This window comes from Erinaceus europaeus, unplaced genomic scaffold, assembly GCF_950295315.1.
Source record: "Erinaceus europaeus unplaced genomic scaffold, mEriEur2.1 scaffold_1107, whole genome shotgun sequence".
In the NCBI taxonomy this organism is placed as follows: domain Eukaryota; kingdom Metazoa; phylum Chordata; class Mammalia; order Eulipotyphla; family Erinaceidae; genus Erinaceus; species Erinaceus europaeus.
In genome coordinates, this window is record NW_026647838.1 from 1,438 (window position 1) to 24,914 (window position 23,477).

General features: G+C 57.7%; 2 protein-coding genes across 8 annotated transcripts; both read left to right on the forward strand.

Annotated features, from left to right (window-relative positions):
• Positions 1 to 2,314: 2,314 nt before the first annotated feature.
• On the forward strand, positions 2,315 to 9,703 carry LOC103126565 (transmembrane protein 202). 5 transcript variants are annotated; one of them, XM_060184441.1, is made up of 5 exons: positions 2,315 to 2,935; positions 3,400 to 3,655; positions 6,606 to 6,755; positions 7,763 to 7,945; positions 9,350 to 9,703. In XM_060184441.1, the coding sequence occupies exons 1-5, from the start codon at positions 2,585 to 2,587 to the stop codon at positions 9,622 to 9,624; spliced, it is 1,215 nt and encodes a 404-aa protein (XP_060040424.1). In that variant the 5' UTR covers positions 2,315 to 2,584; the 3' UTR covers positions 9,625 to 9,703. The 5 variants fall into 5 exon arrangements, with proteins under 5 accessions (XP_060040424.1, XP_016049972.1, XP_060040427.1 ...); XM_016194486.2 differs by having other exon boundaries at positions 7,763 to 7,894; XM_060184444.1 differs by having other exon boundaries at positions 9,375 to 9,564.
• A 119-nt stretch (positions 9,704 to 9,822) lies between these two features.
• Positions 9,823 to 21,925, forward strand: LOC132536495 (myosin light chain kinase, smooth muscle-like). 3 transcript variants are annotated; one of them, XM_060184439.1, is made up of 5 exons: positions 9,823 to 9,918; positions 15,087 to 15,339; positions 16,641 to 16,787; positions 17,676 to 17,807; positions 20,354 to 21,925. In XM_060184439.1, exons 2-5 carry the CDS (start codon positions 15,123 to 15,125, stop codon positions 21,478 to 21,480), a joined length of 1,623 nt encoding a protein of 540 aa, XP_060040422.1. In that variant the 5' UTR covers positions 9,823 to 9,918; positions 15,087 to 15,122; the 3' UTR covers positions 21,481 to 21,925. The 3 variants fall into 3 exon arrangements, with proteins under 3 accessions (XP_060040422.1, XP_060040423.1, XP_060040421.1); XM_060184438.1 differs by lacking the exon at positions 9,823 to 9,918 and adding an exon at positions 12,526 to 12,669; XM_060184440.1 differs by lacking the exons at positions 9,823 to 9,918; positions 17,676 to 17,807 and adding an exon at positions 12,525 to 12,669.
• The last annotated feature ends 1,552 nt before the right edge of the window (positions 21,926 to 23,477 follow it).

Here is a 23,477-nt window from a genome sequence, read left to right on the forward strand (position 1 = left end):
AGAGCCCTGCTTAGCTTTGGCCTATGATGGTGCGGGGGGGGGGGGGATCGAACCTGAGACCTTGGAGCCTCTTACTCGGGTAGGAGCCGTCTCTGCAGGAGCGTGGTGCTGTCTGTCCGTGTGTCTGTCTCTCCCCGCCCCTCCGATAGATGAAGGAGTACTTGTTACTTAGCGCTCTCTGTGCTGGCACGCGGGAGGGCAGAGCCAGCTGCCGGGGCTCGAACCTGTGCCCCCCGTGGCCTCGGGCTCGCTCGTCCTTGCCCCGCACGCCGCGGTTGCTCCCAGCCCCCATTCTGACGAGCCAACAGCCAGAGCTGGCCGGGCCCGGGCTCCAGACGGCCCGGCGGTGCGGGCGGGCGGCGGGGACGGCAGGCCCGGAGGCCTCCGTGTGAACCGGCCGGAGGGAGGCCTCCAAATGTTAGCGAGCATAAATCAAACCACCATGCACTGTAAGGAAGCAAAAGATGTTTATTGACGAATTGCAATCCGGGCCGAGACGGAGACTGGTGTTAGTCTACCAAGCCCGGCCCCGAACGGGGCTCAAACCACGCGATTTATAGGAATTCAGACTACACTCAGGGAGGGGGAGCACATCACCTTGTCAACCTACACCCAAGAACAGGCGATAGCAAACACAAGAGCCAATCATTTCAAACTTAGCAAAAGCATGATCCATTCAAAGCAAAGCGCGGGCTAGTTTCAAATATAGTAAGATCACACAACCAATAGAATTCAACCAGGCAGGGTCGCCACGTCCTCCCGCCTTCGGCTATGACCACCCATCCGGTAGACAGCACACCACAAAGTCTGTGCAAAGGTCCTGATAAGGCTTGTCCCCATGTAGGGTCCTTCGAACAATGGGCGGCCTTCACTGATTAGGTCCTGCTTATTCAAGGGGGAAGGGGCAAGGAATTTTCCACCTCATACTACAAGCAACTCATACTAAAAGCACTTAACAAACAACTGCATAAAAAGGGAATTTCAAGGCTACCGCCTTTTACACGGCAGAGGTGCCCGCCCGGAGTGGAGGGGCCTCCAGCCTCAGAAGCACCGGGAGTGATGGCGGAGGGCGAGGGCCGAGCCCCCAGCAGCCAGCAGCGGCTGTGACAGCCACACTCCTCTGCCCGCCGCCCTGCCCACGCTGCCAGGAAAGCTCCCAGCGGCTCGGGCCGTCCCTCCTGACCCAGCCCCACGAGCGGCCGTGTGGGGACGCAGCAGGCGCGACCGAGGCCTCCGGCGCCCCCGCCCCAGCACTCAGGAGCTCTGCCGCCTGGGACTCCGCTGAGGCTCCCGGCCGAGAGGCAAAAGGAGGCCAGAGTCGACGGGCCCTCTGGGTGGGTGCTCTTGAGAGAGCCTTGCGCCAGACGGCAGGATTGGGGGCATCCACTGCTGTTTAGTTTTTATTTATTCCCTCTTGTTGCCTTTATTTTTTATTGTTGTTGTTATTGACGTTGTTGTTGTTGGATAGGAGAGAGAGAAATGGAGAGAGGAGGGGAAGACAGAGAGGGGGAGAGAGACAGACACCTGCAGACCTGCTTCACCGCCTGTGAAGCGACTCCCCTGCAGGTGGGGAGCCGGGGGCTCCCGCCCGTCCCTGTGCTTTGCGCCACGTGCGCTTAACCTGCTGTATTACCGTCTGACTCCCAGGACATGAACTTTAAAAAAAAATTTTTTTTAATATTTATTTCCTTTTTGTTGCCATTGTTTTTTTTATTGTTGTTGTAGTTATTGTTGTAGTTGTTGATGTCATTGCTGTTGGACAGGACAGAGAGAGATGGAGAGAGGAGGGGAAGACAGAGACGGGGAGAGAAAGACAGACACCTGCAGACCTGCTTCACCGCCTGGGAAACAACTCCCCTGCAGGTGGGGAGCCGGGGGCTCAAGCTGGGGTCCTTACGCTGGTCCTTGCGCTTTGCGCCACCTGCGCTTAACCCGCTGCGCCCCGCCCGACTCCCGGGACGTGAACTTATAACACAGGTGGATCTTGCAGGCGAGGGGCTCAGCAGGTAGAGTGCGTGCTTTGCAGCCAATTGTAGGATTTTATTGAGGATTTAGTCCTGAGCGTGCCTGCGGTTCTGGGCTCATCCCTGGCCCGAGCAGCTCAGTGAGGCAGGCCAGGCTGAGCGGGGACTAGCGAGCTGCGGGAGGAGGGCCACCGGCCTTTCGGTCCCCTCCCTGGGCCTCAGCTCGAAGGAGCCCTGAACCAGCCCTTTCTCGCAGTTTCTGCTGCCTTGGCTCTTTCTCGCTGTCCTGGGAGTCTAAGGCGAGCACCCAGGACAGGAGGCTGGGCCTTCGTGTCATCCAGCGAGAGACGGGGAGACAGAGAGAGAGACTATCGCGGCTCTGCAGCTCCCCCGCCCCTCAGGACTGTGTGGTCCTGGGACTTGAACCTGGGCCAGTTGCACAGCAAGGCAGGAGCGCTGCCCAGTGAGCCGCCTCTCCGGCCCCCCCCAGGTTATTCATGCAGAAACTAGGGGGCCGTGAAAAGCTGACAACGCCCTCACCGCCATGGGCCACCGGAGGAGGGGAGTCTCCCAGGCTCCCCCCACCCCCAGGACGCCCTTGATCCCAGGAGCCTTCAGAGATGAAGACAGACGAGCCCAGAGGCCGCCGCCCGCTCTGTGGTCTTCTCACCGACCGCGCTGCTTCTCCCCGAAGGCCGTTGGCCGGTTCTGCAACGTCTCCTGCGCCCGGCAGGCACAGGCCCACCGCAGCCCCACACCGAATAAGGGACGCGGAGAGTAAAAGGCTGAGGCCTGGGGCGGCCCTGGGCTGGGGCTCTGCTGTCCTCAGGTGGGGCTGCGGGGAGTTCCGTGGCAGTTGGAAGACGAAGGCCATGGACTCCAAGGAGGAGCCGGAGGCGCCTCAGCAGTGCATCCTGACCTTCCATAATCCCAAGGTCTCCAAGGTCAAGGGGGACAGGAGGTACCAGCAGGTGAGGCGGGTCTGGGGACAGCGAGGGCTGGCTGGCGGGAAGGGGGGGTCCCTCCGGGAGGTGCCGGCACCGAGCCACAGGCTAGATGTGTCTGTGGAGAGCAGCCCGTCTCGCACCTCCCTGCGGAGCTGGGGCTTCACTGCCTTGCGGTTGGCGGGTGCCCACCCGGTGAGCTCCGGCTCCGGCTCTCCTCAGCCCGTGACTCAGGTTAAGCAGACAGAGGACGGAGGCCGAGGCAGAGTCCCGCTCGTCCGGGTGGCCCCAGCTGGGCGGGCAGGGACGGGACGGGAGCCTCCAGGCTGCAGCCGGAGACAGCCAGCCACCGTGGTGTGAAAACAGCCTCGTCCACGCCGGTGGCGGCCCTGGGCGCACGGCCACGTCGTTGGGGGGTGCAGTCCCAGGCCCGCCCTGGGCCCTGGAGCCTCCTGTGCGTCAGCGAGGCCCTCCCCGCACCCTCCCCGCAGGCGACCCTCCCCACCAACACACACCCGAGTGCAGTGATGGCCCCCGAGAAGCGGCAGCAGCTGGTGGACCAGACGCAGACCTACGTGCGCATGCTGAGCGGCAGCCTGTGCGGCTTCAGCTTCCTGGTGCTCGTCTGCGTGTCCCCCATGAACTGGGTGCTCTTCCTGGTCACCAGCGAGGGCCTGGAGCTGCACTCGGGGCTCTGGGTCTCCTGCAGCCATAAACTGTGTTGGATGCACATGCCCGAGATTCTGTGTGAGTGCCCTGACCTGTGCCCTGAGCCCTGACCGGAACCCTGACCTGAGCCCTGTGCCCTGACCTGAGCCCTGAGCCCTGAGCCCTGATCTGTGCCCTGAACCCTGAACTGTGCCCTGAGCCCTGACCTGTGCCCTGAGCCCTGACCGGAACCCTGACCTGAGCCCTGAGCCCTGTGCCCTGACCTGAGCCCTGACCTGAGCCCTGACCTGAGCCCTGAGCCCTGACCTGTGCCCTGAGCCCTGAGCCCTGATCTGTGCCCTGAACCCTGAGCCCTGTGCCCTGTGTCCTGTGCCCTGTGCCATGAGCCCTGAGCCCTGACCTGAGCCCTGAGCCCTGTGCCCTGAGCCCTGACCTGTGCCCTGTGCCCTGAGCCCTGAGCCCTGACCTGAGCCCTGTGCCCTGAGCCCTGAGCCCTGACCTGAGCCCTGAGCCCTGTGCCCTGAGCCCTGACCTGTGCCCTGTGCCCTGAGCCCTGTGCCCTGAGCCCTGACCTGAGCCCTGAGCCCCTGACCTGTGCCCTGAGCCCTGTGCCCCTGAGCCCTGACCTGTGCCCTGTGCCCTGAGCCCTGACCTGTGCCCTGCACCCTGTGCCCAATCCCCAGAGCTCTGTGCCCAGCTCCCTGAGCTGAACCCTGCACCCTGAGACTGCCTGACTGGCCCAGCAGGCGGCGGTACCCTGACAGACATGCCTTCCCAACACCTCTGGACTCCGCCTGCTCACACTAGGTGCTCTCTGAAAAAAGCCTCTCTGTTGTTTTGGGGAAGACATTCATTCATTCATTCATTCATCTTGGGCCAGAGAGCACAGTGCAGTAATTATGCAAAAGACTTGCCCGCCTGGGGCTCCAAGGTGCTAGCACCACTATATGATTGAGCTGACCAGTGCTTTAGTGAGATTTTCTTTCATTTCTTAAATATTTATTGATTTTTCAGTCTTCTTCTAGCGTTTGCCAATTTTTCAGTAAAAGAGATGCCAGAGCCCTGCTCAGCTCCGGCTTCTGGTGGTGCTGGGTGTTGCACCTGAGATCTTGGCGCCCCGGGCATGGTGAAGGAAGACGGTGCAGTGGTCGCTCCTGGCACACACAGGTAGCCCCACTCGCAGGGGAAACCGACTGGGTGTGGATTCTGGCGGCTTTCTGCGATGAGTCACAGTGTGTCACCGATGGGCTCAGTCACTGCCTCACTGCAAGTTTCATGAGAGCACTAACCGCAGACTTGTGTGTGACAGCTAAGACACGGGGCCACAGTTTGCAGCCCTCATTTTTTTTTTTTTTTTTGCCACCAGGGTTATGGCTGGGGATTGGTGCTGGCACTAATACACTGCTCCTGGAAGCCATTTTCCCTTTTTTTCCCTTTCCTATTTTATTGGATAGGACAGAGAGGGGAGGGTGAGGTGAAGAGGGAGAAAGACACAGAGACACCTGCAGCCCTGCTTCACTGCTTATGAAGCTTCCCCCTGCAGGTGGGGACGGGGCTTGAACCTGAGTCCTCTCACATGGTAACTTGTACGCTCTACTGGGTGCACCAGCATCTGGCCTCTGTAGCTGTGACTGTAACAGAGTTCTCTGAGTGGTGACACGGTGCTTGCTTGCTGAGGGCATGCAGAGGGGGCAGCGACAGCCATGGCTGTGTGTTCAGAGTAGCTCTGACTTCACGGAGAGTGCGCGGAGATGCAGGAATGACAGGGCAGTGAGCTGTGGTCAGGCTGGGGACACAGCACAGCCTCTTAGAGCACCAGCCTGCAGGCCTGAGGCCCCAAGCTCAATCCCAACACTGCCTATGCCAGAAGTGAGCAGAGCGCTCTTTGTCCCTCCCTGTTATTTTCTTTCCCTCTTTCTCACCCCCCCCCCGTGTCTCTGTTTCTTAAAAACAATTTTAAAAAATTAGTTACTTGGGAGTTGGGCGGTAGCGCAGCGGGTTAAGCGCAGGTGGCACAAAGCACAAGGGCCGGCATAAGGATCCCGGTTCGAGCCCCCGGCTCCCCACGTGCAGGAGAATCGCTTCCCAGGCAGTGAAGCAGGTCTGCAGGTGTCTGTCTGTCTCTCCCCCTCTCTGTCTTCCCCTCCTCTCTCCATTTCTCTCTGTTCTATCCAACAATACTAACTATAACAATAAAACAACAAGGGCAACAAAAGGAAATAAATATTTTTTTAAAAAATTAGTTACTTAATACTGGTTTGAAAGTTACAAGATAATAGGGGTCTAATTCCACACTGTTCCTACCAGAGTTCTGTGTCCCCACTCCCTCCATTGCAAACTGCAGTGGTTCTCCCAAGATCACAGATAGGGACTGACTATTATTTCTTAAACTGTTTGCCAGCTTATCTATCTATCTATCTATCTATCTGTCTATTGGCATATTTTCCTATGGTCCTGTCTTTTAAAAAAATTTATATTTAATTATTATTGAATAGAGACAGGGAGAAATTGAGTGGGGAAAGGGAGAGATAGGGAGGCACAGAGAGACACCTACAGCCTGGCTTCACCACTTGTGAAGCTTTCCCCCTACAGGTGGGGACTGGGGGCTTGAACCTGGGTCCATGGGCACTGTAATGTGTGTGCTCAACCAGGTGCGCCACCACCTCTGGGTGGTTGGCAGCAGCCGCTATTCACAAGACAGGAAATGGGGGCCGGGATCCCCTCTGCTGTGACCCAGAGCCCCCAGGCTGGGTCGGACCCCTGTCTCTTCTCCCCAGAGCACAGGGCGCCCCTCCTGGTGTGCAAAGTAGCCGTCTTGTGCTGGCGGAGGAATAGGCCGGGTCCCCCAGTGAGGCCACAGGCAGGCCCTCCTGTGGCCTGCAGGCCAGGTGCTTGGCCCCAGGCAGCAGGACGCGTTTGGGAATGCAGGCTCTTCAGAGACCCTGGGGTCTCCCCACCCTCCCGGTGCCTCCTCCTGTTTCCCTGGGGGCGGCCTCCTGGGCTGACCTGACCGCCACCCTCCCTGCAGACTACCTGCACCTGTCTCGGCTCTTCTTCATCTTCTCCATGGTCACCATCATCATCTACTTCATTCTCCTCTTGAGCTCTTGCCTCCCAAGAAGAGGCTTTGTCATCTCCAGCCTGGACCTGAAGCTCTCCCTGCTCAGCCTCACCTCAGGTAGCATGTTGCCCGCCAAGGGGCCTCAGCAGCAGGTCTGCTCCGGGTCACCGTCCTGGCTGCAAACACGCCAGTGGCCACAGCCACCCCCCCCCCCCCAGTCTGGCACTCCCTGGTGGCTTTTGCACGCAGAGACCGGCACCCTTTCCGGCTTCCAGACACATAGGTCTCCATCTTAGTGCCTGTGCAGTCCCACCACTCCCAGCTGACTTTGCTTTTTGCCTCCAGGGCCATTGCTGGGGCTTGGCGGCCGCACTACGAAACCCACTGCTCCCGGAGGCCATTTTCCCCCATTGTTGCTACTGCTGCTGTTGTCATTGTCATCATTGTTGGATAGGACAGAGAGAAATGAAGGGGGGAAGACAGAGGGGGAGAGAAAGACACCTGCTTCACCGCCTGTGAAGCGACTTCCCTGTGAGAAGATGGGGACTTGAACCGGGATCCTTGCACCAATTCTTGTGCTTTATGTGTGCTTAACCCAGTGTGCCTCCGCCCGGGCCCCAGACCATTTGTCTTTTATAATGTTTTGAATATTTTATTTATTTATTATTAGATAGAGATAGAGAAATTGAGAGGAGAGGAGGAGAGAGAGAGAGAGACAGATACCTGCAGCCCTGTTTTACCTCTCACAAAGCTCACCCCTTGCAGATGGGGACCGGGGGCTTGAACACGGGTCCTTGTGCACTGTAATGTGTGTGTCACCGCCTGACCCCTTTCTTTTACATTTTAATCTCAGAGCTGGAGAAGCTTCAGAGTCCCCGGCACCACCATAAACTAGAGCTGGTTTTAAAAATAAAAAAGCGGAGTCAGAGAGAGCCAGAGAGAGAGCCGGAGGGAGAAAGAGCCACCACCACACCTCTCTGCATCAGGGGTCCTCCCTCAGCGCTGTGCACGGTGCTCCTGTGAGAGCATCCCCGGCAGTCCCCCTGCACCCGCGTGGGGGAGGGGCGGCAGCTGGGCCGGCCACTGACCACCGAGGGGTGGTGACGCCTCTTCTCGTGGCCCAGCCCTGTGGCTGCTGGTCTGCCTCATCCTGTTTCTACAGCAGGCTCGTGAGCACTCGGAGGGCACCATGGAGTCGCAGTTCCTGTGGCCCTACCACGGGAGCTGGTGTGCCGACTTCCTCTACACCTTTGCCGGTGCGTCCGCCTGCCCGTGCCCGGCATTGTCGGAACCCAACCCTGGAAGTGGTTTGTTTGTTTGTTTGTTTTGCCTCCAAGGTTATCGCTGGGCTCAGTGCAGGCTCCAGGAATCCACTGCTCCTGGTGGCCGCGGTTGGCATTTTTTTCTTTTCCATTCCATTTAACTTGATAGGAATTGAGAGGGAGAGGGGAGAGGGGATGAAGAGGCCAGGCTGTGGCGCACCTGGTTAAGCGCACACATTGCAGTGCGCAGGGACCCGGGTTCAAGCCCCTGGTCCCCACCTGCAGGGGGAAGCTTCACAAGCAGTGACAGGGCTGCAGGTGTCTCTCTGTCTCTCCCTCTCTACCTCCTCCTCCCCTCTCAACTTCTCTCTGTTTTTATCCAACAGTAATTTTTTAAAAATTAAAAGAGAGAAAGAGAGACACCTGCAGACCAGCTTCCCCCCTGTGAACTGTCCCCCTGCCCCCCACAGGTGGGGAGTGGGGGCTCCAACCCGGTTCCTTGCTTGGTTCCTTGAGCTTAGTACTATATGCACTTAACCGGGTATTCCACTGCCTGGCCCCCAAAAGGTTTATTAACTTACGAGCGAGTAGGAGCAGAAGACAGACAGACAGACGGAGAGCTACCCCGGGAGTCCAGTTCTGCATCTCATGAGCAAGGTGGTCACTCTGCACCCTGTACCCTCCCAGGCCACAGCGATTTCCAACCCTTCATTCACTCGTGTGTGTTTTATCATTGCCACCGGGGTTATCGCCTGGGCTCGGTGCCTGCATGAGAGACTCTGTGCTCTCGTAGCCCCTTTTCCCCTTTTGTCTTTCTTTCTATTTTATTGGACAGGACAGAGAGAAATTGAGAGGGGAGGGGGAGACAGAGAGGGAGAGAGACAGGGAGACACCTGCAGACCTGCTTCTCCACTCGTGAAGGTTTCCCCCTGCAGCTGGGGACCGGGGGCTTGAACCTGAGTCTTTGTACGCTGTAATGTGTGCGCTCAGCCAGCTTTGCCACCACCAGGCCTCCTGCTCTTTATTTTTTTTTATTATATTTATTTTATGTTGTTTGATATGAGATAGAGCAGCATTGACACACGCGCACACACACACACACACACAGGTACATCAGTGCCGTTGCACCTGGGGGCTTCGGCCTTGCAAGCCCTGCACTCTAGCAGCTGAGCAGTTTCTGGCCGCAGGATCCAGTGCTAAGAGGGAGGGAGGGGGGTCTGCTCGGTGCCAGGACACCTCCCACCCAAGGGGAAGCGTGTGCTGAGAGCAAGCCTGGTGCAGGGTGTGGGGGCCCGGAGCTGACTCTGGCGCTGCCTGGCCACAGGGGCTCGCCCAGCAGCCCAGCAGCCCACAGCAGGTCGGGGCCTCTGGGGGGCACAGCAGGGACCCAGCAGAGTGAGCGGTGACCCTCGGGGGACACGGAAGCCAAGCACACTGTCTCTCCCTCAGGGCTCATGTCCTTCCTCAACCACAGAGACACCAGCACGCCGCCCCTGGACCACAAGGCTTTTGTGATCCCCACGGAGCAGACGCGGCTGGGCGTCGGGCCGGTGCCTGAGGAGCCGCCTGTCCAAGAGGAGATGGTGAATGTTGAGGTGGAGGCCAGTGACAGGAAGAGGCAGAACAACGACAAAGCCAAGCTGGCCAAGACCACTGCGAAGATCAATAAGTCCGCCTTCCGCCTGAGCCAGAAGCCGCTGATCAGGAAGAAGAGCTTGAAGTGACTGTGGACCCCAGGACCCTCCCCCCAGCCGATCCCAGGCACGGAGGCCCCACATTAAAGCAGAGGCAGTGTCCCCTCGTGTCCCCGTGTGTGCAGTGGTCACACGCCCACTCGCGCTCACGCAGAGCCCGGGGCCGTGAGCCAGAGGAGACAGGCCGGCACCTTGACGCTCCCTGGGGGCTCCTGTCACGGGGTCTCGGGGCCTGGAGGTCAAGGTCACCCTAAGTCCTTGCTGACCGCTGCTGGGGCTTCATGTTCACCTACTTTGGCCTTTACGCAGGTGTCGCCACTCTGGGTCAGCTTTTTGTCTGTTTAATCTTTTTTAGATTAATTTATCATTGGATAGAGATAGAAATAATTGAGAGGGGAGGGAAGGGGAGGAAGAGAGACAGACCCCCACAGCCCTGCTTTATCACTCTTGATGCTTCCCCCCTGCAGGTGGAAACCAGGGGCTTGAACCCAGGTCTTTGCACCCTATAATGTGTGCATTTAACCAGGTGTGCTACCACCTGGCCCCCTGGGTCAACTCTTTCAGAGAGAATGACAGAAAGAGAGACAGAAGGCGAGGGGGAGACAGCACAGCTTCCTTCGGTGTGGCGAGGGCTGGGCTCAAGCCTGAATGGTGTGAGGACAAGGCAGAGGTCCTCCCAGATGAGCTGTCCCTCTTTGTGTCTTTGTCGCTCTCCTGTGGTTCTTAAAAAAATAAGTAAGGGGGGGTCGGTTAGTGGTGCACCTGGTTGAGAGTACACCTACCAAGCACGAGGACCGGGTTTGAGCTCCCAGTCCCCACCTATAGGGGGAGCTTCAGGAACAGTGAAGCAGGTCTGCAGATGTCTCTCTGTCTCTTTCCCTCCCGATCTCCCATCCGCTCTCAATTTCTCTCTGTCCTATTTTATAAATATAAAAGGAAATCAGAAAGAAAAAGAAAAAGGAAGCAGCACGGGAGGCAGATGGCGCAGTGAACAAAGCACAGGACTGTCCAGCATGAGGCCCCGAGTCGGGCTTCCAGCTGCAGCAGGGGTGTGGAGGTGCCCGGGTGGCCCACACAGGGCAGGGAAGTGCCTGAGTAGGGCAGGCGGTGGGCTAGCGACTCCCCTGCTGGCCTTGGGGAGCCCCGAAAGCGAGGAGTAGAGCAACCTGCCGGCTTGGCAGGCGCAGGGAGGGAGGCGGGCCAGGCTGCGGCAGAAGCCGGGACAGAGGTGGCAGAGGGAGTGAGGGGGACAGAGGTGGCAGAGGGAGGGGGGGGGGACAGAGGTGGCAGAGGGAGCGGGGGGGAGGGGGACAGAGGTGGCAGAGGGAGCAAGGGGGACAGAGGTGGCAGAGGGAGCGAGGGGGACAGAGGTGGCAGAGGGAGCGAGGGGGACAGAGGTGGCAGAGGGAGTGAGGGGGGACAGAGGTGGCAGAGGGAGCGAGGGGGACAGAGGTGGCAGAGGGGGACAGAGGTGGCAGGGGGAGCGAGGGGGACAGAGGTGGCAGAGGGAGCGAGGGGGGACAGAGGTGGCAGAGAGAGCGAGGGGGGCTGGTAGACAAGAGGGCCTGAGGACTGGGGAGAGGTGTGGGTGGGGGCACGCGCGGGCTGGCAGGCGGAGGACTCCAGTCCCATCGTTCATCCAGCGAGGGGTCTAGTACGCAAGGGCCCCTGGCGTCCATCCCAGCACCACCAGTAGCCCCAGTGAAGCAGACACAGCGCAGAGTTGTCTCACCCCGGAGGCCACACACTTTACTGTGAGACGGTCCAGGTTTGAGCCCCTGACACAACATGGCAAAGCCAGAGATGGTAGCAGGGGAACTTAGCAGTGGAGCTGGGGCTGTGGTGTCTCCCCGTCTTCCTCTGCCTCTTCTCTGTCTGTCTGTCTCTGTCTGTCTCTCTCTTTCTCTGCCTCCATGATTATCGCTGGAGCTTGGTGCCTGCATTACAAATCCACTGCTCCTGGCGGCCGTTTGAGAGGTGAGGGGAGATAGAGAGAGACACCTGCAGACCTGCTTTGGCTCTTGTCAAGCATCTCCACTGCAGGTGGGGAGCAGGGGCTCGAACCCGGATCCTTGTACAGGTCCTTGCACTTAGTACTATGTATGCTTAACCAGGTGCGCCACCGCCCAGCCCCCACTCTCAGCCTCTTCTCTCTGCCTGCTGGGTTTTCCTGCTCTGGGCTGACTATTTCAGATGTAGAGAGATAGGTTCCTCCACTATGGTAGGGGCTGGGCTCGAACCTGAGTTGTGCCCATGACCGAGCAAGAGCCCTGCCCTTGAGATCTGTCCTGCCCACCCTCCGGCTGATACCTGCTGCATGTAGCGCGTGATGCGTGTGCACACACACGCACAGTGAGTGAGTGCGCGTGATCGCCACCAGGGTTGCCGCATCACGGACCCACTGCTGCCAGAAGCCTTTTTCCTTCCCCCCTTTCCGAATGAAGCGCCTTAGACCGCTCGGCCGTCCTGACCTTCCCCCCTTTCTATTGTGTTTGTAGAGAGAAATTGAGAGGGGAGGGGGGGATAGAGAGGAAGAGAGACAGAGACACCTGCAGCCCTGCTCCACTGCCCATGAAGCTTCTTCCCCCTGCAGGCGGGGAGCGGGGGCTTGAACCCAGTTCCTTGAGCATTGTAATGTGTGCTCAACTGGGTGTGCCACTGCCTGACGCTTGAATAGATGTTATGTATATCATATGTACTATATAGTGCATGTTATATAGAGAGAGGTACATAGATATCTACATACAACCACTTAGAGGGAGAGGGGCCTCTGCAGGCTCTCATGGCAGCCGGCTCAGGCTGGAGCGTCAGGCGCAGAGCCCCTGCCCAGCCCGGAGTGACCAGGCCCACTTTCCTGAAAGGCCAGGCTGGGGGTCCTGCTGGCACCAGAGCTCAGTGGGCGGGGGGGGGGGCAGGGTGGAGTGTCCGCGGGGGAGGGGCAGGCACCCGGGCGGTTGGGTTCTCTGACAGTTGAGGCGGCGCCAAGCCAGAGTGAGCATGGAGCGGGTGGAGGGCAGCCTGCTGACCAGAAACAGCCTGCAGAATGTCAGCAGCAGCGGCTACCCCACCTACAGGGTGAGAGCCTGGGCACAGTTCACGCCACCCTTTCCTTTAGAGAAGCTGGGCCTGCGAAATCTAGAAGCACTTCTCCTCTGAGCGTGGGGGGTGGTTCTGGTGTCCGGCACATTAGACATCCCACTGCTCCCAGATGCAATTATTCTTTCAAATATTTGTTTGTTTATTATTTAGCTATTTCCAATGAGAGAGAGATACAAAAAGAAAGAAAGAAGGACCAGAGCCCTGCTCAGCTGTGGCCGATGGTGGTGCTGGGGATTGAACTTAGGATCTCGGAGCCTGAGGCTTGAGGGACTTTTGCAGAATCACTGTGCTGTCCCCCCCACACACACACCCCCCATGGATTTTTTTTTTTTTTTTTTTTGGCCTGCCTCCAGGGTTATTGTTGGGGCTCGGTGCCGCTGCCCCCAGTGGTCTTTTTTCTTTTTTCCCTTTGTATTTTGTTTGATAGTTCAGAGAAATTGAGAGGGAAGGGGAAGACAGATAGGGAGAGACACTCTCAGAGCTGTTTCACTGCTCAGGAAGTACCCCCTGGTCCCTGCACATGGTAATCCAGAGGAAGTTTCTTTTTTTTATTTATAAAAAGGCTTTGACTAAACCATAGGATAAGAGGGGTACAACTCCACACAGTGCCCACCACCAGACCTTCATATCCCCTCCCCTCTTCTTTATCCCTCTGGGAGGATGGACCCAGGGTCACTGTGGGATGCAGAAGGTGGAAGGTCTGGCTTCTGTCATTGCTTCTCTGCTGAACATGGGTGTTGACAGGTGGATCCATACTCCCAGCCTGTCTCTCTCTCTCCCTAGTGGGGCAGGGCTCTGGGGAAGCGGAGCTCTGGGACACATTGGTGGGGTCGTCTGTCCAGGGAAGTCTGGTCAGCATCATGGGAGCATCTGGAACCTGGTGGCTGAAAAGAGAGTTAACATACAAAGCCAAACAAATTGTTGAACAATCATGGACCTAAAGGCTGGAATAGTGCAGATGAAGTGTTGGGGGGGGGGGCTCCATTTTTTTAGATAGTAGGTATATTTTAGTTACATTCCAAAGGGTCTGTGGCTATACTAGTGTTTTTTTGTTTGTTTGTGGGTTTTCTTTGTTTTTTGTTTTTGCCTGAGCCTGAAATCTGATATGCAGGTGGATCCTAATTATTGTCTGGGGAGATGATGTCATGGCTGGAAAAGGACCAGAAAGCTGGATCAGGGAAGAGAGTAGCTCTCCAATATGGGAAAGGGGTATAAATATTGTTGACTGTAAACCCCATCAATTTGATGTGATCTGGGGCCCATATTCAGCTTAGAAGCCTATGTGACCTCTGCATCCCTGTAGATCTGGGCTCACATTCTGTGGTCATGAGTAGGAACATTCCAAGCTGCCCCAGTATCAGGACCCATCTTCCTCAGGTGGAGCACAGAGTATGTTGTCCAGCCTCCCCCCGGAGGATAGAACATTCTTTGTTGTTGTTGATCCAAGTTGAGGGCAAGGTCCTATGGGGACCCAAAGGGGTCTTTTTTGTTCCTGATAGAGATGACCAGTAACAATGGAGAGAGGGATTTATTTGAGGTCTAGGCCCATCATGTCTATTTGGGAATCTCAGGACTCCCCGATTAGGGCCCCAGCCAGATGAAGTTTCTTTCTTTTTTTAAAATATTTATTTATTTATTCCCTTTTGTTGCCCTTGTTTTATTGTTGTAGTTATTCTTGTTGTCATTGTTGCATAGGACAGAGAGACATGGAGAGAGGAGAAGAAGACAGAGAGGGGGAGAGAAAGACAGACACCTGCAGACCTGCTTCACCGCCTGTGAAGCGACTCCCCTGCAGGTGGGGAGCCAGGGGCTCGAACCGGGATCCTTATTCCGGTCCTTGCGCTTTGCGCCACCTGCATTTAACCCGCTGCGCTACTGCTGGCCTCCCCTGATGAAGTTTCTAACTCCGTTTGTTTCAGATAGAGATACTGAGACACAGATACACTACAACTCTGCTTCACCATCCATGGGGTTCCCCAAGTGCTGTGGTGCTCTCGTGTGGGGCCAGGGTTGTGCGTGGCAAGGCCTGCACTCCACTGGGAGAGCTGCCTCCAGGCTCCCCTGAGGTGTTTGCTGCTGTGCAGCCAGGGTCTCTCGCTACTTTCTCCTGGAGACAGGGAGACAGAGACAGTAAAAGGGAGAGGGACCGAGGTGCCAGAGCTTCCCACAGAGAACACAACTCCAGCTGGGAGGCGGAGGCGGCTGGGTGCCAAGGCACAGGGCCAGGTCCTGAGGAGGGGACTCCAGATCTGGAGCCGGGGGCTGGGGGTGTCCCGGGAAGGGGCCCAGGATCCGCTGCCCAAGTGTCAACTGTGTCCCTACTCTCCTCCCCTCCCCCCTCTTCCTCCCTCTCTCCTGCTCCTCCTCCTGCCCCTCCTCCCTGCCCTCTGCAGCCAGTGCTCCCCAGCCGCGTGCAGCGCTTCTACTCCATGAGTCCGCAGCAGCACCACCTGCAGGAGCGGACCCAGTTCTACGTGCGCGCCTGGTGCATGGCGCTGCTGGCGCTGGCCCTGGTGCTGACGCTGGCCCTGTCCCCCCTGCACTGGGTGCGCTTCGTGCTGCAGGTGGACAAGAGGAAGCTGCTGGTCGGGCTGTGGGCCTCCTGCGACGGCGACGCCTGCTGGGACGGCAAGCCCAAGGCGCCCTGTGAGTGCCCCCGAGGGCAGCCTGTCCCCGGGACCTCCCCGTGCTTAGGCCTCGTGCGCCAGGAGCCAGCGAGCTGGCCGTGCACCCCGGGGGAAGCTCGGTGACACACCCGGGACCTGCGGGCAGTGGGGTTCGGGTCTGACCCTGGACGCTGCGTCTGACAGCGCCACCCTGGGCTCGTGTGTGTGACCCGGGCTCGAGCCCCAGCACCGCACGGGGTGTCGCAGGGACCAGGCGTGGGGGGCTCTGGTACTGCAGTGTGTCCTGGGGCCCGAGGTTTGATAAAATCATGCTCACGTGAGGCCGCAGCTCTGTTTTTTAATTTGTTGTTGTTGTTGTTGTAATTGCCGGCCTAGCTCGCTGGAGAGGGAAGAGACCGGGAACTCGTGGCTGAGCGGGAACGCAGCGCAATGCCTTTATTGATCAGAGACAACGTTGAGATATATATATATATATATCTCTAACGGGAAGTGGCAAGTGGGAAAAGGAAATGGCTAGGAGGGGGTGGAGAAAAGAAAAGAGCATGAAGGCAGAAAGCTTCCCTAGCAGCTGTGCGAAGGCTCTGACCAGTGGGATTAACAGTGCCCTGCAGGCAGGGCAGGTCTCAGGCCAAACAGTGATTGTGTAAACAGACCACAGCATCAAGCCATGCAGGGGAGCTGGCGGAATGACCAACATGTAATTATTATTGTTGTTGCTGTTATTGATGTCTTCGTTGCTGGATAGGACCAAGAGAAATGGAGAGAGGAGGGGAAGACAGAGGGGGAGAGAAAGACAGGCGCCTGCAGACCTGCTTCACCACCTGTGAAGCGACTCTCCTGCAGGTGGGGAGCCGGGGGCTCAAACTGGATCTTTATGCCGGTCCTTGTGCTTTGTGCCACCTGCGCTTAACCACTGTGCTACCGCCTGACTCCCCAAAATTATCTTTTTCATTGGACAGAGACAGCCAGAAATCAAGAGGGAAGGGAGTGGCAGATAGAGACACCTGCAGCCCTGCTTCACCACTCACAGAGCTTTCCCCTGCAGGTGGGGACCAGAGGGATCGAACTCGGGTCCTTTAGCACTGTAACATGTGCGCTCAACCAGGTGCGCCGCCACCCGGCCCTCGGACGACCTCTCTCGGTCTGTCTGTGCTTCCTGCATGCCTGGGGCAACTTTTTGTTCAGACAGAGACCCAGAGACCAGAGGGGAGAGACACCCCAGCACTGTGGTCTGCCCACGTGGCGCCCGCCGGGCTGCATCCCCCCGCCTGGGCCGAGTGCTCTCCGGGCAGCTGCAGGACCTGTCCCCCCCCCCCCCAGACTATCTGCAGCTGGCCCGAGCCTTCTACCTCGTGTCTGCCCTCTGCGTCATCAACGCCATCACCTGGTTCTGCTTCTGTCTGAGCAGGGAGCACCGAGACAAAGTCTGCATAGACCTCTGCATCTCCATGTCCAGTTTCACTGCAGGTGTGAGGGCCCAGCCTCTTTCCCTTCCTGTCTCTCCTGCCACCCGCAGCCCTGTGGCTGAGTCTTGCCTGGGCGCCACAGCCTCCAAGGGAGGCGTGTGCTCACCTTCTGCTCCCACCTGGGTTCAGGCCTTTTCTAAAAATAAAGTTTTATTCATTTATTCGGGGGGGGGGAGAGGGAGAGAGAGAGAATGAAGCAGAGCGTCCCTTTGGCTCATGCGATGCCAGGGATCAAACTTGGGTCCTCATGGATGAGAATTCAACACTTTACCCACTGTGCCACCTCCTGGACTACATGACCAGTGCCTTTTAAAGTATGCGTGTGCCAGTGTGTGTGTATGTGTGTGAGTGAGTGTGTGTGTGTGAGTGTGTATGAGTGTGTGAGTGTGTGTCTGTGTGACTGTGTGTGAGTGTGTGTGTGAGTGTGTGTGTGACTGTGTGTGTGTGTGAGTGTGTGTGTGAGTGTGTGTGTGAGTGTGTCTGTGTGTGTGTGAGTGTGATTGTGTGTGTGAGTGTGATTGAGTGTGTGTGAGTGTGATTGTGTGTGTGTCTGTGTGTGTGTGAGTGTGATTGTGTGTGTGAGTGTGTGAGTGTGTGTCTGTGTGACTGTGTGTGAGTGTGTGTGTGTGTGTGAGTTTGTGTCTGTGTGACTGTGTGTGTGTGAGTGTGTGTGTGTGTGTGTGTGTGTGTGTGTGTGTGTGTGTTGTAAGGGCCCTGCTGAAGCAGTGCTCACCCCAAGGCTGGGGAAACAGCTCAGTTGGAACCTGAGGCTCCAGCCCTGTGCCTCCCCTGTAAACTGGGTCTTTCCTGTAAAGGTGGCTCTGGGCCCCGGGGGTAACCCCTGGCAGGGTGGGTGGCCCTGCCTGACAGCCTGTCCCTGCTCCCCCAGGCATCTGCCTCATCCTCTGCCTCGTCTTCTTCATGCTCCAGGTGAAGCAGCATGGCAAGCGCGTGGCCGAGCCCCACTTTCTGCTGCCCTACCGCCTGCACTGGTGGGGCTGCATCTTCTACATGGTGGTTGGTGAGGCGGGGCCCGGGGGGGGGGCTGCGGCTGTGCCAGGTGCTAGGTGCCGCCCTCCTCTGCAGAGCCAGGCCCTACAGGCAGAACTCGACTGCTCAGGGTCCATTCAGAGAGGCGTAGCTGCCAGAGTCACCCCAGGGAACTGTCTCCCCCACCCAGGACCCACCCCTCCCCTGCCCTGCCCCCAGCCCCCAGTTCCTGTGGCTACAGAAGGGCAGCAGGCAGAGCGCAGGACTTGCAGGCGGCGAGGGCCTGACCTCTATCCCCGGCCCTGCATGTGCCAGGGTCAAGTTCCCGCTCTTTCTCTCTCGAATAAATAAACACCAAGAACGGTTTGTAGGTGGCACACCTGGTAGAGCACAGGCATTGCCATGGTTTGAGGACCCGGGTTCCAGTCCCCAGTTCCCACCTACAGGGGAAGCTTCACAAATGCTGGAGCAGTGCTGTAGGTGTCTCTCTGTCTCTCTCCCTCTCCCTCTCCCCTCCTCTCCCTCCCTCTTCACTCGTTCTTTCTGCCTCTGCCTCTATTGTTAAAGAAAGGTAAAGAAAAAAGGGCTCAGGGTGGGGGGGGACAGCATAATGGTCAGACAAGTAGAATTTCCTGCCTGAGGCTCTGAGGTTCAGGTTCAATCCCCAGCACCACCATAAGCCAGAGCTGAGAAGTGCTCTGGTTGGAAAGAAGGGGGTGGTGGGGAGAGGAAGGGGAAAGGAAGGGAAGGGAAGGGAAGGGAAGGGAAGGGAAGGGAAGGGAAGGGAAGGGAAGGGAAGGGAAAGGAAGGGAAGGGAATCGGGAAGGGAAGGGAAGGGAAGGGAAGGGAAGGGAAGGGAAGGGAAGGGAAGGGAAGGGAAGGGAAGGGAAGGGAAGGGGAGGGGAGGGAAAGGAAGGGAAGGGGAGGGAAAGGAAGGGAAAGGAAGGGAAGGTGGCAGGGCTGCTGTGCAGACACTGAGCCCAGTGATAACTCTGGTGGGTAAATGAATAAGTCATTTTTCAAAGATGTTTCTGCCTGTGGGAGCGAGCAGATCATTCTCTAGGCTTCCACAGGGTGGTGCTGGGGATCAAACCTAGGGCCTCCAGGACCTTAGACAGGCAAGTCCTGTACTCTGACAGATTGAGCCGGATTCCTGGCCTCATGCTGTCTTTTTTTTTTTTTAATGTTTTTATTTTATTTATTTATTGGATAGAGACAGCCAGAAATTGAGAGGGAGGGGGTGATAGGGAAGGAGAGAGACAGAGACACCTGCAGCCCTGCTTCACCACTCGCAAAGCTCTCCCCCGCAGGTGGGGCTCAGGGGCTCAAACCCGGGTCCTTTTTCACTGTAACGTGTCATTCAACCAGGTGTGCGACCACCCGGCCCCCTAACGTGCTTTCAGCCAGGTGTGCCATCACCTGGCCCCTGGCCTCATGCTCTTTTATAAAAATTTAATTTTTTGTTTGGTAGAACAAAAACTGAGAGGGAAGGGGAGATAGAGAGAGAGACACCTGCTGCCCTGCTTCACTGATACTGAAGTTCCCCCTGCAGGTGGGGACTAGGGGCTTGAACCCGGGTCCCTAAGCATGGGAACAGCACTCACCTGGGTGCACCACTGCCCAGCCCCACTTGAGGTTATTTTTAAAGTAAAGCCTCACTGACTTATGGGGGGGGGTGCTGAGGAAGAGGGATTGAGAGAGAGAACCCCTCTTACACATTCAGTGCAGGGCCTGAACTCAGGCCCTCACACCTGCAAGTCTTGTACCCTACCACTGTCCCATCTCCTGGGCTCCTGTTTTAATGTTCTTTTTTGTTTGTCTTCTAATTTAGTTTGTGATATTTACTATTCATGTAGCCTAGGAGGTGGTGCAGTGGTTAGAGCAACAGACTTGAAATCACAAGGTCCTGGATTCAGTTCCTGGCACCTAATGTGCTGACTGGTGCTTGCTCTCTGTCTCTCTGTCTCTCTCTCTCTCTCTCTCTCTCTTTTAACCAGAGCACTGCTCAGCTCTGACTTATGGTGGGGGTGTGGGGGGTGTGTTGAATTTGGGACTTAAGATCCTCTGGCGTGAGACTCTCTTTGCATAATCATTGTACTATCTCCTCCACCCCTGTGATGCTCTCTCTTTGTGTGTCTCTCTCTGCCTCTTCCTCTTTGTCTCATAAATAATAACTAAACAAATCTTTTCAAATATGTGTTACTTATTATGATTCGGGAGAGAGAGAGAGAGGGAGGGAGGCAGTGGGAGAGGCCCAGAGCCCTGCTCACCAGCTTATAGGGTGCCAGGGACAGAACCTGCATCCTTTGGGGTTTCTGCCTGGCAGTTCCCGCACTCTGACAGGCTGAGCTGTCTCCCTGCCTCTCTTTCCCCGGGCTCTTTGTTGGCCTCTGTACCCCTGTGCACTGCGGCTTCCTCCGCATCTCCTGTCCTGTGAGGCTCAGGACACTGCTGGGGTGGGGGTCACACGAAGCCTGAGAGCCAAGCACATGGAAGGCCCAGCTGCTGCTGTGGATGTCTGCCGTCCCAGTGCCCCCGAGCCCCGCTGCCACTCTGACACTCCGCTTCCGTTCCCAGGCTTCATCTGCGGACTCAATTACCTGAGCACCCGGTTTGCTGCCACCAACCAGAGCGTCCTCATGATCCCCATGTCCAGGGTGAGGATGGGAGACTACTCCATCATTGAAGTGGGGACCCAGTGGGGCTCCTCGGCCCCCACAAGCCAGACCAAGGCGGGGCCTCAGCTCGGTGTCCAGAGAGACATGGCCACGCAGACAGAGGTGGACACGCTGTCTGAGCCAGAGACCCCCAGAGCACTGGAGATGGTATCTGGACCAGAGACCCCCAGGCCACTGGAGATGCAGGCCAGGCCAGAGACCCCCAGAGCACTGGAGATGGTATCCAGGCCAGAGACCCCCAGGCCACTGGAGATGCAGGGCAGTACAGAGACCCCCAGAGCACTGGAGATGGTATCCGGGCCAGGGACCCCCAGGCCACTGGAGATGCAGGCCAGGCCAGAGACCCCCAGAGCACTGGAGATGGTATCCGGGCCAGGGACCCCCAAGCCACTGGAGATGCAGGCCAGGCCAGAGACCCCCAGAGCACTGGAGATGGTATCCAGGCCAGGGACCCCCAGGCCATTGGAGATGCAGGCCAGGCCAGAGACCCCCAGAGCACTGGAGATGGTATCCGGGCCAGGGACCCCCAGGCCATTGGAGATGCAGGCCAGGCCAGAGACCCCCAGAGCACTGGAGATGGTATCCAGGCCAGGGACCCCCAGGCCACTGGAGATGCAGGGCAGTACAGAGACCCCTAGAGCACTGGAGATGGTATCCGGGCCAGAGACCCCCAAGCCACTGGAGATGCAGGGCAGTACGGAGACCCCCAGAGCACTGGAGATGGTATCCAGGCCAGGGATCCCCAGGCTACTGGAGATGCAGGCCAGGCCAGAGACCCCCAGAGCACTGGAGATGGTATCCAGGCCAGGGACCCCCAGGCCATTGGAGATGCAGGGCAGTACAGAGACCCCCAGAGCACTGGAGATGGTATCCGGGCCAGAGACCCACAGAGCACTGGAGACGCTGGCCAGCCCGGAGACCCCCAGAGCACTGGAGATGCAGTCCAGCTCAGAGACCCCCACGGCACTGGAGACGCAGGCCAGCCCAGAGATCCCGGCTGGGCGCACACATGCCAGCAAGCACTAGGAGTGGCTGGAGGGTGTCTGCGCCCAGGCCAGCGCCAGGCCCGGCAGAAGAAGCAGGCAGACAGCATGAGGAGCAGCCAGCAGCCAGAGGCCCACAGGCGCCTGACAGTCACCAGAGGGACTTACCCTGAGACAGTGGTGCTGAGGACAGAGACTGAGGGGCAGGATGAAGGGGCAGAAATGCCCTGGAGTGCACCAGAGGAGGGTGGCAAAGCAACAAGGACCACCAGCCTCCCTCCAGGCTCTCCTCTGAGGCCCCGAGGTGTCCCGAGCCTCGGCGGGGAGCTGGGGAGGGCACAGACGTGTCTCGTGGGGCATCTGCCGTGACAGCTTGCCCTGATGGTGACATCTGTGCCTCTGACGGTGACTGCTTAGGCAAAGGCTCTGGCCATAGACCACCAACAGGCAAGGGGATGGCACTGTGATTAAAGCTCTCCATGCCAGTATCATGCGCTGTGACTGGGGGCGGGCAGTAAACAGGGTGCCCAGAAGGGGGAAACCCAGGTTGTGGCCTGGCTTCCCTGAATAGTTGGAGCTTGGGCCAACACTGAACGTCCCTGGGCCTCACATCCTTCATCATGGGAGGAGAGGAAGACTCCCTCTAGGGCTCACCGTAGAAACAGAATTGATGGCTAAATACATCAACAGGCATGATAGTGTCGGAGAGATGACTCGCAGGCTAGGAGCCCAGTTCCACATGGCCACGCTGAAGCGCTGGGGGGGAAGCTCCAGGCAGGGCTGCAGGGTCTCTCCCTTTCTCTGTTCTGTTTGTCTGTCTCTAAATGGAAAGTCAGCCCAGGAGTGCTGGCATCCTAGCAACAATGAATAAAAACATCACTGGCATAGCCAGAAGATATGCCGACGAGGGGAGGGGCCAAGGAGCCGGGTGAAGGAGCGTCTTGGGGGTGCGGCTCTGGGACCGTGGGGCCGGGCTGTGTGCCTTACACACAGGGGCAAAGGTGCCCAACTCTGGTCCTACCCCCTGAAACATTATAGACCCATGTTAATAAAATCATTTGAAAAAGAATCTAAATGTACTAAAACATGACAGAGCCCACTCGTGATGGAGAATGATAAAATACCCCAGAGTAAACAGACGTGTATAAGCAGAACACTAATGACAATGATCCCTATAGGATGTAACCAAAAACGTGAAAATGATTCTAACCCTACACGGCCTGCTTGTCTCCGCCCAGCCTCCTCTCTAGTAACAGAGAGTTCTATTCCTGTGACATTTTTGAAATGACAAAAGCTTCCCTGTCGGGGAAGACACTGCCAAGGGTTGGGGTGGGTGAGGGAGGCAGTCAAGGTCCTTACAGGTAGCAACACGGGGACTCTTGACTTCTGGGTTTTTTGTTTGTTTTTTGCCCCCAGGGTTATCACTGGGGCTCAGTGCTTGCCTGGCTCCACCACTCCCAGCAGCCCCTCCCCCTTTTTTTAAAAAACAGATCACCATCTGTTTAGAAACAGAGACAGACAGACAGCAGGAGAGACATCTACAGCCCTGCTCCACTGAAGCTCCCTCCACCCTAAAAGTGGGCCAAGTCTTGAACTCGGACCCTTGCTCATGGGAACAGGTGCGCTTGAGAAGCTGTGCTGCCTAGCCGGTGTTCCGGGAGGTCCCCCCGGGCCTCCCCGGGATCAGAACACGCTGCTCATGGGCGGAAGGGGCAGTGCCAGAGCTCCTGACGCCCAGCAGCTCCTCACCTTGCTCAGGCCGAGAAGCCCAGGACGCAGCTCCCCTCCTCCACCTGCCCCACCGCCTCGACACTACGCTCAACGGGCTTGGACAAGGGCCTTGCCACGCTCACGGTCCAGGTCTGAGTCCTGGCACCACATGGGGGTGCTGAGGCCCATGGTGTCTCCATGTCTCTGCCTCTCTGACTCTAACTTGGTCTGTATGAGAGTGCGGCTCGGAGCGGGAAGTCTATGGGCTGTGAGATAGGTCCCGTAGGAGGAGGCACTCTGCCTATACGCAAGCCTGTGGTGTGAACGGGG